The 17,100-nt window shown below is 35.8% G+C and overlaps 1 protein-coding gene across 1 annotated transcript in view; it reads left to right on the top strand.

Moving 5' to 3' along the window:
- TRAM1 (translocation associated membrane protein 1) overlaps positions 1–16,610 on the top strand; it is a 32,028-nt gene extending 15,418 nt beyond the window's left edge. The window contains exons 7-11 of the mRNA XM_061123467.1: positions 5,804–5,874; positions 5,981–6,085; positions 6,892–7,035; positions 7,946–8,106; positions 15,018–16,610. Of these exons, the coding sequence (XP_060979450.1) occupies positions 5,804–5,874; positions 5,981–6,085; positions 6,892–7,035; positions 7,946–8,106; positions 15,018–15,091 (555 nt within the window). The 3' untranslated portion in view covers positions 15,092–16,610. The remainder of the gene's footprint in view (positions 1–5,803; positions 5,875–5,980; positions 6,086–6,891; positions 7,036–7,945; positions 8,107–15,017) is intronic.
- The last annotated feature ends 490 nt before the right edge of the window (positions 16,611–17,100 follow it).

Raw genomic sequence — 17,100 nt, 5'->3', positions numbered from 1 at the left:
GAGAAAAATTCAATATTGAGAAAAGTAAACCATAGTTAAATATTCACCTTGATTCTTTTCCTAGTGAAATAGGTAGGAAAGATGTTCATTTGTCTTGTTTGAACTCGGTAACTCAGTTCCTGGAGCACTGCAGTAGCCTCCTGTGTCCTTTTACCGTCGGTACCTCTGAAGTCAGTCTTACCTGATGTCACAGAGTAAACTTTGTTTCCTTGATTTAACTCTTTCTCTTCTAAAAACTGTGCCAGGTCCTTTTTGCTCTAAATTAAAATCTAGCTGCTCACCTATGTTCCAAGGGTTCTTCCCATCTGTGCCCCTGTCCCCTGGTCCCTTTTTCTTCCCTTTTTGTACCTCATTCAGTTTTAACATTCTCTAATTCTATAATCCCAGCACATAGTTCTTTTCTCCGGGATACCTTTTCTAATAAATTAATCAAGCACTTTTATTCTCCTTTGGGGAGAGATTGTTTTTAAAATCCCTATGTATGAACTGACATGTGGGTGGGGGGGTTGGTGCAGGTGATGGATAAAAAGGAAGTCATGAGTTAACAGCCATAGTTGGGAGACAGGTACATGGGGATTCATTATGCTCTCTGTGGGTTGTGTGTATTTTACATTTTTCCACATTTAAAACACTGGTTTTAAAATCCCCTTACTTTGAGAAGCTTTTCCAAAACAGAAATGTAACCACCCATCCAGTGACCATTTTATCTCTGCCTTCTTAAAAGCCACAAACACTTCTTTCTATATGTACTCTGAGTAGTTAATTCATGAGTATAAGTGCTTGATTTTATTGCTGTATTGTGTCTGTGGTTTTTGTGTCGTGTGTCAGTCATCATTGATGTCTGCCATGATTAGAGAATAGCACCAAATTAGAGTCCATGTAAAGTAGAATGGTTTTTAGTTGATTATAAGGATTAGGATGAAGATCCATAAAACCTTTGACTTAGAACTGTCTTAATAGAAAATTTTTAGGCACACCACTTCCAATAACCCTTCCATATTTAGTGATTACCTAATGTGAACCATACGTGTCCCATAGCTGCACTGTCCAAAACAGTAGCCGCAAGACACATTTAACCTAATTAAACAAAAACAGAATTCACTTTCTTGGTCACACTAGCCATGTCGCAAATGCTCGTCGGCACACATGGTTTCACAGTCTGCCAGTTTGGATCAGAGACAGAGAGCCCAGCCCTCACTGCAGAAGGTTCTGTGGAGCACTGCTGAGACCGTCCTAGTCCTTGATGTCTTAGTACCGTGGTTCAGATGTTTAGATCTTCATGTACTTTTGTATCTATGGGATGTTTTACCCCTGGGTTTCATTATGAGTTCATATGTCTATATATTGTTCATTGACCATGTAAGTTGAGAGGGACATTTCAAAGTAATTGTTCATTTTAGTTCCCAAAGCTCTTTTCTTATCAATTCCTGCCAGATGGCATTTCTCCAAAAATGCAATCTAATTTTTGTGGAATAATTTGCATAACTTAGAACTTAAACTATTTTTAACACCTACATATGACAGTCGAAAGTAACTGTTGCAAGTAATTAACATAATTTGAAAGTAACAGCTGCATATGTGTTCAACGGTTTCTTAAAATTTACTCTATAAGAATTATTTTTGGAAGAACTCTTCACTGGAAAAAAGTTAGAACAGTGGTTGTTTTGACCCAGTCCTACAGAGAAATGGAAAAAGGAACACAGTAGCAATTCAAGAGGTGTGTTAGTCACAAATAACTCAGTTTGTTTTAAGAAGGATATTTTAAATGCATGTAATATGTATGTTTCAATATAAACAGTCCTCTCTTTTGTCCATAAGAGGATTCAAAATGTAATTTCTTAGCCATCTTGAATATAAGAAGTTTCAGGGAAGTGTGGATGGAATATCCAAATGTTTTATTTCTGATATTCAGATTATTTGGTTTAATTATCCATACATACAGTTGTATATGATATAAAGTATATTAAATTTTTAAAAAGCTTTTTGCCCACTCCTTCCTGAGGGTTAAATTCACACTTTTCATGTGCGACTTGTTGTTAATATCTGTCCTTCATCACTGGAGCTTCCTTGACTCATTTAAATCAGTTTTTCCAAAGTACATCGTTACTCTGTCTTATTGATTCCTCCACTAACCTTGTGTAAGCATTTAGAAATGACATTGGTTGAGTTTTCTCAGGTTATGTATCCTAACCCATTTATTTGTTGTTTAAAATAATCAATACAGATCTCTGTAGTATGAGAGCTTTGAAAAAATTTACATATGAGATGACTACATTTTTAGTTTAGGGGAAAATCTTTGCCTTATATTTGGGCATATATGTGATATTCAGTTTAAAGTAAAGTTCATATTTTAGTACTGTGTAGTTAAGAAAAACATTTCCTTATAAAAATAGAAATTTACTAAAGTATACAGCTGACCTGGTTAATAAAAGATGTTGGAATAACAACCAAAAATGTCACCTGAAGTTATTTATAATTTTAGCATTTGTTTTGATTTAAGTGTACTGTGTTTATTAGGTATTCCATGAAAAAGGAGACTTATCAGAATTTTAAGTCATTAGTCTATGACTTTGTCTTTATATAAACTACTTGAATATTACCATTAAGGATATATAAGTACTTGGCAACTGCTCATTTCATTACATATTTTTTCCATTCAGGTTTAAGAAAGTTTGTAAATAAACAAAACCTCATTTCTGACTTCTGGTAAAAAGAGTTTATTTACATAACAAAATCATAGGGTGGTGAGTCTTGGAAAACCAAAATAGCTTTTTCTCATCCACGTTTGCATTCATCTAGACTCTAGATTCTAAAACAGTTATGAGCCACCCTTTGATGGCGTGCTAACTCCCTAATTGAAATCTGTGATGTGGCCGGTTAACTGATACCGTGAACTGCCTCTAAGAGTGCCGACATCTTTTCTCACTGATCTTTTCACCCAGCCTTCTCTTTTCTCACTGATCCCCACACCCCAGGGAAGCATGTAGGCCCCAGAGACCGTGGTGCTGGGTATGCTCTTTATTGTTGGCCACAGGCATGTAAAGCCCCAGAAGGGCTGTAACCCTATGAGAATTGAAGAACATCAGAGGAAGTCTGGTTTCATTTTAAAAATCATGCTACAGCACACCTGTCACCTTATTATTGTTAATAGGGAACACCTTTAACCTGCACTCTCCACCACTCCTTGCAGTAGACCCCTCCCTGTCGCTCATTTATTTGACACTTTTCTCTGGTTCAGCTTTGAATTTGCAAGCATTGCTTCAGAGACACTGGCCAGTTTGTAGAAGGCTCTAGTTTCTATTACTTAGAAAAAAGATTTCTTGGTATTCTGTCCTTTTGGAAAAGCTCTTGCTAAGGATTTGACAGTTGTGGCGATGGGACCTTTGGTGGTATTTTACTCACCATGATTGACTCAGTTGCTATCAGAAAGGCAGGGCTGAGATGCAAAGTTGAACTTGAATTTAGGGAAGAAGCTCTGGACTTTTCTTTACCTAAGAGCAAGCGAAACCTTGCCTCACATAATTAGGTTGAGATTTAAGGAGAAAAAAGAGAAATGGAATGACTTTTTGAAATATAGTATGTTTGTAATTTATGGTAGTGTTTTTAGATTTGTCTAACAGGAAACAAGATAGGCAGCTTATGTTCTCTGCTAAATGGTGTATTTTTAAAACCTATTTGTGTTTCTTCTTTTTAAAAAAAATCTTTTTTTCTTTAATCTTTCAGAGCAGTTACATTGCTGTAGCTTTTCCAACAGTTATTCCAGCAAATTAGTATTTTACGTTGATTTATACAAGTTCTTATGTAATAAAATGAGTTTAGTGTCCAATCAGCAATTTTAAAACTTTTTAAAAAGCTTTTATTATAAGTATCAAGGGTCCTCTTGGTGTTGTTTTCCCCTCAGAAATCTGGAACATTGTGTAGCACATCTGAAGGAATATGACATTGTTTCTTATACATAGTCACTTACATGCCACCTCACTGCAACTTAAAATGTATTTAAAATTATAGTGAGGAACTTCCCTGGCAGTCCAGTGGTTATTAAGACTTCCAATGGAGAGGGTGCAGGTTTGATCCCTGGTTGGGAAGCCACATGCCTCACAGCTGAAAACCAAAACATAAAAAAGAAGCAGTATTGTAACAAATTCAATAAAGACTTTTTAAATGGTCCACATTAAAAAAAAACATCTTTAGAAACAATAAAATGAAAAATTATCGTGAAGGTTAAAGTGTTTTGTTGTATACTATCTAAAATCATTTTGTACAGTTCCAATGATATATACACCACACTTTCAGAAACACAAGTACCATGTATTTAGTGACACCTCTGTTTCCATAGAATGTCAAATTGCAATTATAACACTATAGCTGAGCTGGTCTGAAATGATTTTAAGAGAGTAAAGAGACTTCCTTGTGGTTGAACTTTGCCATGTTATCACACCTTTTTCTCTCGCTCCTTTAGTAAGGAGAAATATTTCATTGGAAGTTTGAGAATTATGTGGAGAAAATTGTCAGCCAGCCTTAGTTCTCTCTCCAGTTGGAAGCTCCACTGTACACTTAGTATTGTATCTTGGGAATTTTCCCCGAGACGACTATATAGAAGACTCTATATAGTTCTGTTCAACTGTCGTGCATTCTCTAACACTTGATCTTTGTACCATTCTTACTGGAAAAGACTTTTCAGTTTCAAAACTACACTTACAAACTCTTTACTCTTTCTCGGAAGATTTGGTGAAGTAACTGTACTTGAATTGTAGGGACTGGAAGAGAAGAGATCTGTGTTCAGCTCTCTGTATGCCAGAGACAAGTCTAGTGAGGTTCCAGGAAAATGGTGCTCAGTTTGCTGACATCAACCATATTGTAATCATTTTAATTAGAGCTGCAGTACATGAATAGTACTAGCCAGGCTAGTAGAACCATATATGTGGTAAACTGCCAAAAACAGAGTAGAAATGAGCGGTACAAGCATTTCCTAAATTAACAAGTGTTTATAGGACCTGCTGTTCATTTTTTGCAAACATTTTTTACTGTAACCTAGGGTGAAAAACTGTAGAGTTTACATTATAATTCTGTGTGTGTACAGGTGTGTATAAAATCTGGAATAAAACTTTCATGAAACAATACAATGTGCTGTACACTCTAGCATTTTTTAAATTATATTTCATATTTCAAAAGATGTTAGGGTGACCCCCAAATTAATTTTATGAGTCACTTGACTTAAATATCTTTGAAAACCACTATTTCTAAGATAACCAAGTCACTAAGAACTATGGGGTTGACGGGGAAGGAAAAGCAAAAGTGAAATCTGAATACCTGACTTACAGGGTTATTAAGAGGAGAAAGAATAAACAAGTAGATGGTGTCCTAAGTGAGAAGATAAATTTTAACCTTTGGTTTTAATGACTTGACTGACAGTGAAATGAAAGGGACTAAAAAACGTGGATACTATTTGGATAAACTAAAGAATCTCTGCTGGTATAAACATAGCGGTTTTAATATTAGAAGGATGTTATGGTTATTAAGATTGTGTCATTTAATATTATTTATTATAAAAAGAACCACTCAGTACTAAAAGGGATTTGGAGTTCATCTGATTCAAGCAAACCCAGGTGTTATTCACATTTCCAGATGAGTAGATGAAGCCAAGAGAGGGTAAAGGACTGTGGCCAGTTGGGGTGAGCACTTGGAATGAATGGGTGCCGGGCAGAGTGGCCTTCAGGTCTTCTGTGACTGCATTTTCACACCGCTTCTCCAAACAGAACTACTTCCCCCAGTGTTAACCCATTGTGCCATTTTCTGTTTATAGGAAGATATTCCTCGCCAGCTTGTATACATTGGCCTTTACCTCTTTCACATTGCTGGAGCGTATCTTTTAAAGTGAGTTGGGATTTTTCTTGGGTGTGTTTATGGACTGGGCAGATACTATGCTACTCTGTCTTAATTCGTAATTAATCTTTTCATTTTAAATGTGTTCTTTTAACAGCTTGAATCATCTAGGACTTGTGCTTTTGGTGCTACACTATTTTGTCGAGTTTCTTTTCCACATTTCCCGCCTGTTTTACTTTAGTGATGAAAAGTATCAGAAAGGGTGAGTCTTTCAACTATTCTGTTTCTTGTGTAATTAAAGTCACTGCCTATGTTGCAAAGGTCTATGCTATTGCCAAGGTCCATGCTGTGGGCAATTATGTTGTTTTATAAGCTACTTTAAGTAAAATGACACTTTTTAACAATTGAAGTTGGTATTTTGTTCTCTAAAATAGTCTTTCTTAGCTTGGGAGATAGTATATTGGAACTTGTAGTTTTGAAGATTGAGGATTTACTTTTCTGATAAAACTTTTCCTATCTTATTTAGTGCACATTGTTCTTTTGGAGAAGGAATAATGAGGAAAAGTGAACTTTCAGAAGAAATTGAAATAATAGATTATAGAGCCTTAAAGATACAAAAATATTTTGATGGGAAAATTAAACTTGGACAGCATTGACGTAGTGTGTCTTGTACAGAGCCTTGGGGAGAAAAAAAGTGAAACGAGGACTCTCATGAGAATGGAATACATGGCCTTTGTTTTTATTCAGCCTTTTCCAAAATTGTTCTATATACCAGTAGTTCTGAGAATCATTAATAGTTGTCATACACATACACAGAAAATCAGCTAAACGAAAAAAAAATCATATTTCTTTAACTGGACTTCTAGAACCTGAAATATGCTACGTTATACAATCTCCAAGAATGTAATATAATATGAAGCATTTCCCTAGCATTTTATTTCAGAATCCTTTTTGCAGAACTGTACGAAATGGCTGTTTTAATATGCAATTACTTAACAGGAATCTGATTTCTACTAGCATCTTATCTTTGCAATTTTGTGAATCTGACTTTAACATTTTTTCCCACAGATTTTCTCTGTGGGCAGTTCTGTTTGTTTTGGGAAGACTTCTGACTTTAATTCTCTCAGTACTCACTGTTGGCTTTGGCCTGGCAAGAGCAGAGAACCAGAAGCTGGATTTCAGTACTGGAAACTTCAATGTGTTGGCTGTTAGGTAGGGTTGATTTAACACTTTTCTCACCTTGCCCTACAATATAGTATGTATTATCAATTTAAAATATGAATTGTCTAAAATATAAAGGTATAATTATGAGAGATAGGGGAAAATACTCATTTGATTTGATTTCATACCTATTGCAATTTCATGTATAAATTAAAGTATCAATACTAAAGCATTTAGATACAAATAAACTAACAAAACAGAAAGAGACTCACAGACTTAGAAAATGAACTTATGGTTACCGGGGGAGGGGATAATTAGGGAGTTGGGGGTGGACATGTATACTCTGCTGTATTTTAAATGGATAACCAACAAGGACCTACTGTCCAGCACAGGGAACTCTGCTCAATATTCTGCGCCAGCCTAGATTGGGAGAAGGATTTGAGGGAGAGTGGATACATGTATATGTGTGACTGGGTCCCTTTGCTGTTCACCTGAAACTACCACAACAGTTTAATCGGCTATACCCCAATAAAAAATAAAAAGTTTGAAAAAAAATTACTAAAGCATTTATTTAACTTCTGGGGTTAATTATTGTGCTCAGTCACTTTAGTCATGTCCAACTCTTTGTGACCCTGTGGACTGTAGCCAGCCAGGCTCCTCTGTCCATGGCATTCTCTGGGCAAGAATACTGGAGTGAGTTGCCATGCCCTCCTCCAAGGGATCTTCCCAACCCAGGGATCAAACCTGAGTCTCTTGCATCGCCTTCATTGGCAGATGGATTCCTTACCATTAAGCCACCTGGGGTTAGTTATTAGTGGGGTAATTATTCATTAATATAATCCTTGTCAATGTAGTGGGAATTTAGCGCTAAGCTAATACTGTCAAAGCAAGAGAGACTACTTTATTCAATGGCATTGCTTGGGTGCACGTTAATTTTCTGTTTATTTCTTTGTATTCTCAGAATTGCTGTTCTGGCATCCATTTGTATTACCCAAGCATTCATGATGTGGAAGTTCATTAATTTTCAACTTCGAAGGTGGAGAGAACATTCTACTTTTCAGGCACCAGCTGTGAAGAAGAAGCCACCAGTGACTAAAGGCAGATCTTCTAGAAAAGGAACAGGTTTGTACTCAGTGAAAAACCTGAGGTAGAAAACGCTTTCTTTTTTTAATGTTTTGGGGTCTTATTTATAATCTTATTAAGATTTAAAATCTTAAAAAGAAGAGTTAATTCTACTTACTAGCAAAATTAGAAAGAAAATCATTTTGCCCCATCTTACAGTTTGGTGGTTCCCTCGAATCAGTTATTCCCCTCAAAAACCATCCACTGAAGTTCTTTCTCACAAGTTCTGCAGACTTGGTGACTTTGAGCCCCTCTAGACCAATGTGTACATGGACACTAAAGTTCTCTCTCACAAGTCCTCCAGAGTTGGTGATTTTGAGCCCCTCTAGACCAGTGTATACATGGGCAGTTTTAATGAGTGAGTATCCTGAAGAGTGATAGTACTTTCGGACATCAAAAACAAGACCTCTTTCAGCTCCTTCCATCTGCCCTTTAGTCCCAAGAGGAACAGCTCTTGTATAACTCCTGATTGTTTGGCCCTTCATCTTTTACTTTGCCTCTCACCTCTTTTCTCCTTCAGGCTTTTGATTGAAAATGCATTGACAGTGGAATAACTTTTCAACTTGTAGTAGTATAGTTGAAAGTGTAAGACAAGAAATTCCGTTTTAAAATCTTTATCAACAGTGGTGGTTTGCTCCTTTTGTGTCTTTATGTCTGATAGTTTATGTCTTCCAGTCTTGTCCTTATTCAGGTTTGTATCAGCAACTCTTGACCCTTTGCGTGTCATATGAATTTTAGTGCATCTTGGTCAGTTTCCACACACACAAAAAGCTTCACTGGGGTGTCGGGTTGATACTACACTGACTCCATAGATCACCTGAGGGAGAATTGAGTATTTGAACCCATGAGCATGATGTGTGTGAACATCCAGTCTTCCACCTCTAAGTATGGCGTTAGCTCTGTGTGTGTGTGTGCGTGTTAAGTTGCTTCAGTCGTGTCCGACTCTTTGTGACCCTACGGACTGTAGCCCACCAGACTCCTTTGTCCTTGGGAATTTCCAGGCAAGAGTACTAGACTGGGTTGGCATGCCCTCCTCCGGGGGATCTTCCCAACCCAGATATCGAACCCATGTCTCTTACATCGCCTGCATTGGCAGATGGGTTCTTTATCACTAGTACTAACTGGGAAGTCCCAAACATGCTATATACCTCCCACTTATATAGAGTATCTCTGATTAAATGTTTTTTAATAACTGCTTTATTGGAATATAATTCATACACGAGAAGTTGACCTTTTATAGTGTACATTTCAGTAATTCTTAAGTATATTCACAAAATTTTGCATCAGTTCAGTTCAGTTGCTCAGTCATGTCCGACTCTTTGCGACCCCATGAATCGCAGCACCCCAGACCTCCCTATCCATCACCAACTCCCGGAGTCTACCCAAACCCATGTCCATCTAGTTGGTGATGCCATCTAGCCATCTCATCCTCTGTTGTTCCCTTCTTCTCCTACCCCCAATCCTTCCCAGCATTAGGGTCTTTTCCAATGAGTCAACTCTTCACATGAGGTGGCCAAAGTATTGGAGTTCGGCTTCAACATCAGTCCTTCCAATGAACACCCAGGACTGATCTCCTTTAGGATGGACTGGTTGGATCTCCTTGCAATCCAGGGGACTCTGAAGAGTCTTCTCCAACACCACAGTTCAAAAGCATCAATTCTTCCACGCTCAGCTTTCTTCACTGTCCAACTCTCACATCCATACGTGACTACTGGAAAAACCATAGCCTTGACTGGACAGATCTTTGTTGGCAAAGTAATGTCTCTGCTAAGTCCATTTCTACTGTTTCCCCATCTATTTGCCATGAAGTGATGGAACCGGATGCTATGATCTTAGTTTTCTGACTGTTGAGCTTTAAGCCAACTTTTTCACTCTCCTCCTTCACTTTCATCAAGAGGCTTTTTAGTTCCTCTTCACTTTCTGCCATAAGGGTGGTGTCATCTGCATATCTGAGGTTATTGATATTTCTCCCGGCAATTTTGATTCCAGCTTATGCTTCATCCAGTCCAGCGTTTCTCATGATGTACTCTGCATATAAGTTAAATAAGCAGGATGACAATATACAGCCTTGACGTACTCCTTTTCCTATTTGGAACCAGTCTGTTGTTCCATGTCCAGTTCTAGCTGTTGCTTCCTGACCTGCATACAGGTTTCTCAATACCACTGCCTAATTCCAAAAGATTTGTATCACCCAGAAAAAACCTCATGCCCACTAGCAGTCATTCCATTCCCTCCTTTCCTCTGCCCCTAGCAACCTCTTACCTGTTCTGTCTCTATAGATTAGCCTTTTCTGGACATTTTTTTTTTCACATAGCATGTGTTTAAAATTTATATATATCATACATAGCATGTGTCGATACTTCATTCCTTTCCATGGCCAAATAATAAACGAGTGTATGAAGATACAGTGTTATGTTTATCCGTAAATTGATGAATATTTGGGCTGTTTCCATGTTGGGGCTACTATGACTGATGCTGTTAATATTTGTGTACATATTTTTGTTTGAACACCTGGTTTTTGCTGTTTGGGATATACCTAGGAGTGGAATTGCTGGGTCATATCATAACTGTATATTTAACAGAGAACTGCTAAACTGTTTTCTGAAGTATAACATTGTACTAATACATTTATCGTTTCACATGTTGATATCCAATTATCTCTGCACCATTTGTGACAAAAACTAGTTTTCATTTAATTGTCTTGATACTCCTGTTAAAAAAATCAGTTGATCATAAAAGTAGTAATTTATTTCTAGCTCTGTTCTGTTCTTTTCATCTGGATGTTTGTTCTTATGCCCTTCTCTTGATTACCGTAGCTTTGTAGTGAGTTTCAAATCATGAAATGTGAGTCTTCCAGTTTTGTTTTTTTCATGTTTTGGGTATTCTGGGTGCCTTGCATTTCCATACAAATTTTAGGATCAGTTTATCATTTTCCTGCAAAAAAGTCAGCTGGACTTCATTTGGAGTATCTTGGGTCTGTAGATTGCCTTGGGGAGTGTGAACATAGATGTCTTTATGTCTTTTGAGGTCTTCTTTAATTTTTTTCAATTAAATTCTATAGGTATCAGTGTATAAGTTTTGCACTTCTTCATTAAATTTATTCCTAAGTATTTTTTTTCTTTTTGATGCTGTTGTAAATAGAATTGTCTGCTTAATTTCATTTTTGGATTTTTCATTGCCACTGTATAGAAATGCAATGGAATTTTTGCATATTGATCTTGTATCCTACAACATTGCTATACTTATTGGGGTTTTTTAAAGTTTTATTTCATTATTTAATTGCATTTTTGTGGCTTTCTTTGCATTTTCAATGTACAAGCTCATATCATCTGCAAAGAGATAGTTTTACTTTTCCCTCTTCAGTCTGGATGCCTTTTATTTCATTTTCTTGCCAAATTACCCTGGCTAGAACCTCCAGAACAATTTTGAATAAGCAAAAACAGACATCCTCACCTTATTCCTGATCTTAGCAGGAAAACATCCAGTCTTTCACCTTTAAGTATAATGTTACCTGTGAGTTTTGCCTAAATGGGCTTCAACATGTAGAGAAAGTTCCCTTTTTTCCTTAGTTTGTTTGTAATTTATATCGTAAAAGGATGTTAGGTTTTATCACTTGCTTTTTCTGCAACTGTTGAGCTCATCAAATGGTTTGTATCCTTTATTATTATCATGCATGCGTGCTCAGTCACTTCAAGTGTGTCTGACTTCCTGTGACTCAATGGACTGTAGCCCACTAGGTTCTTCTGTCCATGGGATTATCTTGGCAAGAATGTTGGAGTGGGTTGCCATTTCCTCTTCTAGATTATTATCATGGATTATATTAATTGATTTTTTTAATGTTAAGCATATAATGCAATCCTGGGATAAAGCTCACTGACTGGTAATGTACATAATCCTTTGAATGTCACTTGATTTGACTTGCTAGTATTTTGTTGAGGATTTTTATATCTGTATTCATAAAGAATATAGATAAGTATTTTTGGTAATGTATTTCCTGGCCTAAATACAAGTTGATGATAATATCTCTTTTGTTGGATGGTTTTTTCAATATTTTGTTAGGATTTTTGCATCTGTGTTCATGTAAAAGATTAGGCTAAAATTAGCCCTTTTGTCAGGTTTTGATATGAGTTTTGCTGACTTTATAAAAGGTATTGGGCAGGTTTGTCCTTCATGTAATGCCAGCATCATTTCTTGTTTAAATGTTTGGAAAGATTCACCAGTGAAGCTATCCAACCTAGACTTTTCTTTATAGGAAGGTACAGATTTGCATTCTTTAATAGATAATAGGATTATTCAAATTTTTTCTTATCATTTCTTTTTTGGTAAATTGTATTTTTCAAGGATTTATCCATTTCATCTAAATTTGTGAAATGTATTGATGTAAAATTATTCATAGTATCTACTTATTAATGCCTGTAAAACAGCAATGATTCCCATTTTCCACTTCCCATGTTAGTAATTTATGCCTTTCTCTTTTTCACTTCCATCAGCCAAGAACTAACATTTGTCTTCTTTTGCTGATTGTCTCAGTTCTGTCATTGATTTCTGTTCTTATTTCCCTTTAATTTGCTGTTTTGTTATTTGTGGCTTTGTTAAAATGAATCATTGATTTTTATCCCTTCTCATGAATTACTTGCAATTAAGGGCAGACTTCCCTTTCAGCAGTACTTTACCCTTATTTCACAGGTTTTGATACATCTTTTTCATCATCATTCAGCTTCAAATATTTTATGATTCCAATTGTGATTTTCTCTTTGACTCACAGATTACTTTTAAGTACATTGTGTAGTTTACAAATATTTGGGTATTTTCTAGTTTTTACTAGTGATTTCTACCTTAATTCCACTGTGGTTAAAAAGCATACTCTGAATGATTTCAGTTCTTTGAAATTTGTTGGGACCTTCATTATGTCTCATCATTTGTTCAGTTTTGATGAATGTTCCCTTTGGACTTCTCAAGGATGTGTATTGTGTGTTTGTTGAGTATGTTGTTCTATAGGTAGGCATCAGGTCCATTTGTGTGGTCCATTCTTTTGTGTCTTTATTGACTTGGTAGAAGGAGTTCTACTTGTTCAGTCAGTTATTACAAAAGGTATTGACCCACTTCTCCTTGTAGCTTGTACATTTTTGCTTTAAATATTGTGAGGATATATTACAGGTGCATCAAAGTTTAGGGTTGTTATAAATCCCTGTGGAATGTGTCCTTTGTTGTTGTCACATGTCCATCTTCATCTCTAGTTAGTCTGAATTCACTCTGGCTCACCAATTTTCTTGTAGTAAAATGTTATATCATGGTGTACCTTTTCCTGTTTCCTATTTTTCTACCTTAAACCTTTTCTTGTCCCTAAATATAAATTGTGTCTTATAAGCAGTGTGTAATTTTAGTTTTTTCTTCCAGTCTGATGAAATTGTTCTCTTTTTTGACAGTTATACTGTGATGTGCGTAAGTTTGATTTTCTTTGTGTATATCCTGCCCTGCGTTGTACCTAGCTTCTTGAATCTTAGCTTGGTTTCTTTTACTGTTTGGGGAAATTCTTCACCATTATTTCTTCAGATATTGCTTCTGCCCCATTCTCTTTCTCCTATCCTTCGGGAATTCCAGTACATGTGTTTAAACCCCTTTATCCTGTCCTTTTATATCTTCTCATGCTTTTCTGGTTTTTTTCCATCCTTTTTTTTCTGAGTTTCAATATGAGTATTTTTTTCTAGTCCACTAATCTCTTCTGTTGTGTCTAACCTGCTGTTAAATTTTTATTAAATTTATATTTTTAGTTGTGGTATTTTCCAGTCCTAGGATTAAAGATCTTTGAGTCCTTGGATGAAACTACTTGTCTTTGCATTTATTTTTATTAGCCATTGTTCTATTAATGGCCCTGTCTGACAGCTCCACATCTGGCTCATCTGAGGATCTATTTCTGATATTTTTTTTTCTCTTAGTTTTCAGTCATTTGGTCTTGTTTTCTGACACACCTGGTAATTTTTAATTGAATACTGAATGTTTTGTTTAAAAGAATGTAGATACTGTGGCTGCATCAGTAGAAACTCTGGATTAAATATGAGTGGATCATTCTATGTCACTGAAGCCGGTCTATTATTTCCAGTTCACCCTCATTCCTAGGACACCAACTATTTCTAAGGACTTTCTTCTCTGATAGGCGCTGAATACTTATTTTTATCTCCCTGTCATTGTGAGATATCCCAATTCTCTGTGTAGCTTTTTGTTCACAGAGTTACTTTCTGCTGGATTTCTCTGAGTCTTGCTTGGTGTGTGTGCACATTTGTGTGTATATGTGTGCTATGTGCTCATTTAGTAGCTGGCAAATCCCTTGGGGGAGAAATATTCTTAGCTGACTTGTTTTTTTCCCCAGTGCCTTCAAATAGCCATTTTTATGTTCTCCTTTTATGGGTATTTTTGGAGGGAGGGTTGGTCTGACATCAGTTATTCCACCCTAGCTTGAAGAAGGCCATTATAACACTCTTAAACATAAGAGTTATCCTAAATGGCAATTTTTTAATATGTTGTAAAGAAACATATCCCCAAGAACCTCCCTTGTCTGCTGTCCAGTGTGAAAAATATTCCTGTTTTTCTATGAAAGTGTTGCTTTGCAGACTTTGTTGTATAATTCTTCTTGTTCTTGCTTTCCTTTTTTGAACTATTTTTTGAGATATAATTGACATATTATAATTCCTTTTAATTTGCTGCTTTCAGTTCATTGTGTTTAACTTGTTAGCGTGTTTTATGATTGGTTAAATACTCATATGGATTAAGCACTAGTAGGTTTCACCTAAGGGCATAAGAATATATATTGGGTTTTAGATTTTCTTTTCTGAAGGTACCTTTATGTATAAAAGATACTGTCATTTACACTTATTTATAAAAGAAAGTAATCCTGATTTTTTTTCTCTTTTCAGAAAATGGTGTCAATGGAACAGTAACTTCAAATGGAGCAGACTCTCCCCGTAATAGAAAAGAGAAATCTTCATAATGAATTATAATCTAATTGATTAATGTCCCCAAAGAAATCTGCTTTTTACTATATCTTTCAGCACTAGAGATTTTTTTCTGTTCCTGAAAATACATTTTCTGCTCTTTGATTCTTGCTACTATTGCATTGTTTCATGCATTTTTTTAAAGGGCATTTGAGGGGAGGATGATTCCTATGAGTGAAAAAAATGTTTTAGCTTAGACTAAGCTACCTGCCTTCAAAATAGTTTAGGGACCACCATCATATTTTATTTTATTTTATTTTATTTTGTTTTTTATCTTTAAGCATTTTTCTAATGATTTGAAGAGATAACTATTTACAAAAATTATACATATCAGTGATACAATTTCTTGCTCTCACCAGTTTTTTATATTAAGCAAGATGGCCTGTTCCAGCAGGGTCATATTTTTTAAGTTATCTTTCAGGGCAAAATGGAAATAATATAAAGTTGGATGTCAAATTTTAATATGTTTTCAGTGTTCTCTAATTTTTAGGAATTTTTGTAGCCTTTACACTTGGGGAAAAAGATTTGTAAATTCACCAAAATACTTGTGTGCTTTATTTTATAGTGATTGTTAATGTTACATCCCCATTTTTTTAAGGGAAAAAAACATACTTTTGGTTACGATGTGTGGAGATATATTGCCATGTATATTGAATCAAAATATCTTAACATAAAAGTACTTGTGAAGTAATAGCTTTCTTGTGCATTTTCAACACTTGTAAACTGGAAATCAGAAAATTAAATGTTTCCTATAAAGAAGAAAATTTGACCATAGCCCTTTTTGATATGTTTATTAAATAATGATTCTTAATGGGGCTTGTCAGAAGTTTGATATGCACAGGATCTTAGAAAAATACTGTTTAACCTGAAAACCCTTTTAAAAAATAATGCCTCCTTGATTTATATACATGAAAAGGATGTCAATATTTGAAAATATTTAATGCACTAACCTCAAATTGAAAATTCAGGTGGATAAATAGTCTTACAAAAGACAGTGCTTTATGTTATTACTGTAGCTTTGGTTCCATCCTTATTTGAGAAACCATTTATCTGTATAAAACATATTTTTGGATAAATATATATATATATATTTGTATCTCTACAGAAAGGCTCTAAAAAACATTTGGGTAAAATATTTGGTTCCCTTTTCTATAATTATCCTTTCAAATCTTTATAGCTGTCCTTGGGTTTTTGTCATCTTTACAAGACACATATCGCTCCTTTCAATGTTCACATCTTGCTCCCCATCCCCACTTCTCACTTCTGTCACCAGCTAATGTTTGCGCCATTTTTAGTATAAAAGTTGCAGACCTGGTCACTCTGCAGTTTAATGAGTTGCCATGCTGCTAGAAAGTGCTTTCTGTTTCCAGCTGTTTACCTACTTCCTGGAAAAAGTAGTAGCTCTCTGTAGCATCATGGAGTTTCCGTGGAACCAAATCTCTGCCATTAAAAACCGGCCTTATATTGAACTATACGTTGAGAAATCAATCAGAATAAAAATTTTTACTTTCACAAGCTGCATCTTGAACGTTTTCTTTGTTAGCAAATTTTACACTATTTTTAGTGTCTAATCTCATTAAAAGGTACACATTTATTTTTATAAGTGAATTTTTTTTTTTTAATATTTTTGGTTGCATTGGGTCTTTGCTGCTGTGTATAGACTTTGCGTAGTTGCAGCAAAAGGGGACTACTCTCTCGCAGGCTTCTCGTTGTCGTGGCCTCTCTTGTTGGGAACATGGGCTGTAGGATGCACCAGCTTCAGTAGCTGCAGCACACCAGCTTAGTTGCCCTGAGGCGTGTGGTATCTTCCCAGACCCCAGGGATCAGAGCCATGTCTCCTGCGTTATTGCAGGCGGGTTCTTAACCACTGGACCACCAGGGAAGTCCTGTACACATGTTTAAAGAGCATACTTTTGATAAACATTTAGGATAGCCTTTCCTTCAAAGTAATACATGTTCTACCAAAAAGCATGATTAGTTTCATGTATTATTTATGAGAGCATGT

Source organism: Dama dama, chromosome 21, assembly GCF_033118175.1.
Source record: "Dama dama isolate Ldn47 chromosome 21, ASM3311817v1, whole genome shotgun sequence".
Lineage (NCBI taxonomy): Eukaryota > Metazoa > Chordata > Mammalia > Artiodactyla > Cervidae > Dama > Dama dama.
The sequence above is the reverse complement of the archived record's forward strand: the minus strand, read 5'-3'. Positions and strand labels throughout refer to the sequence as shown.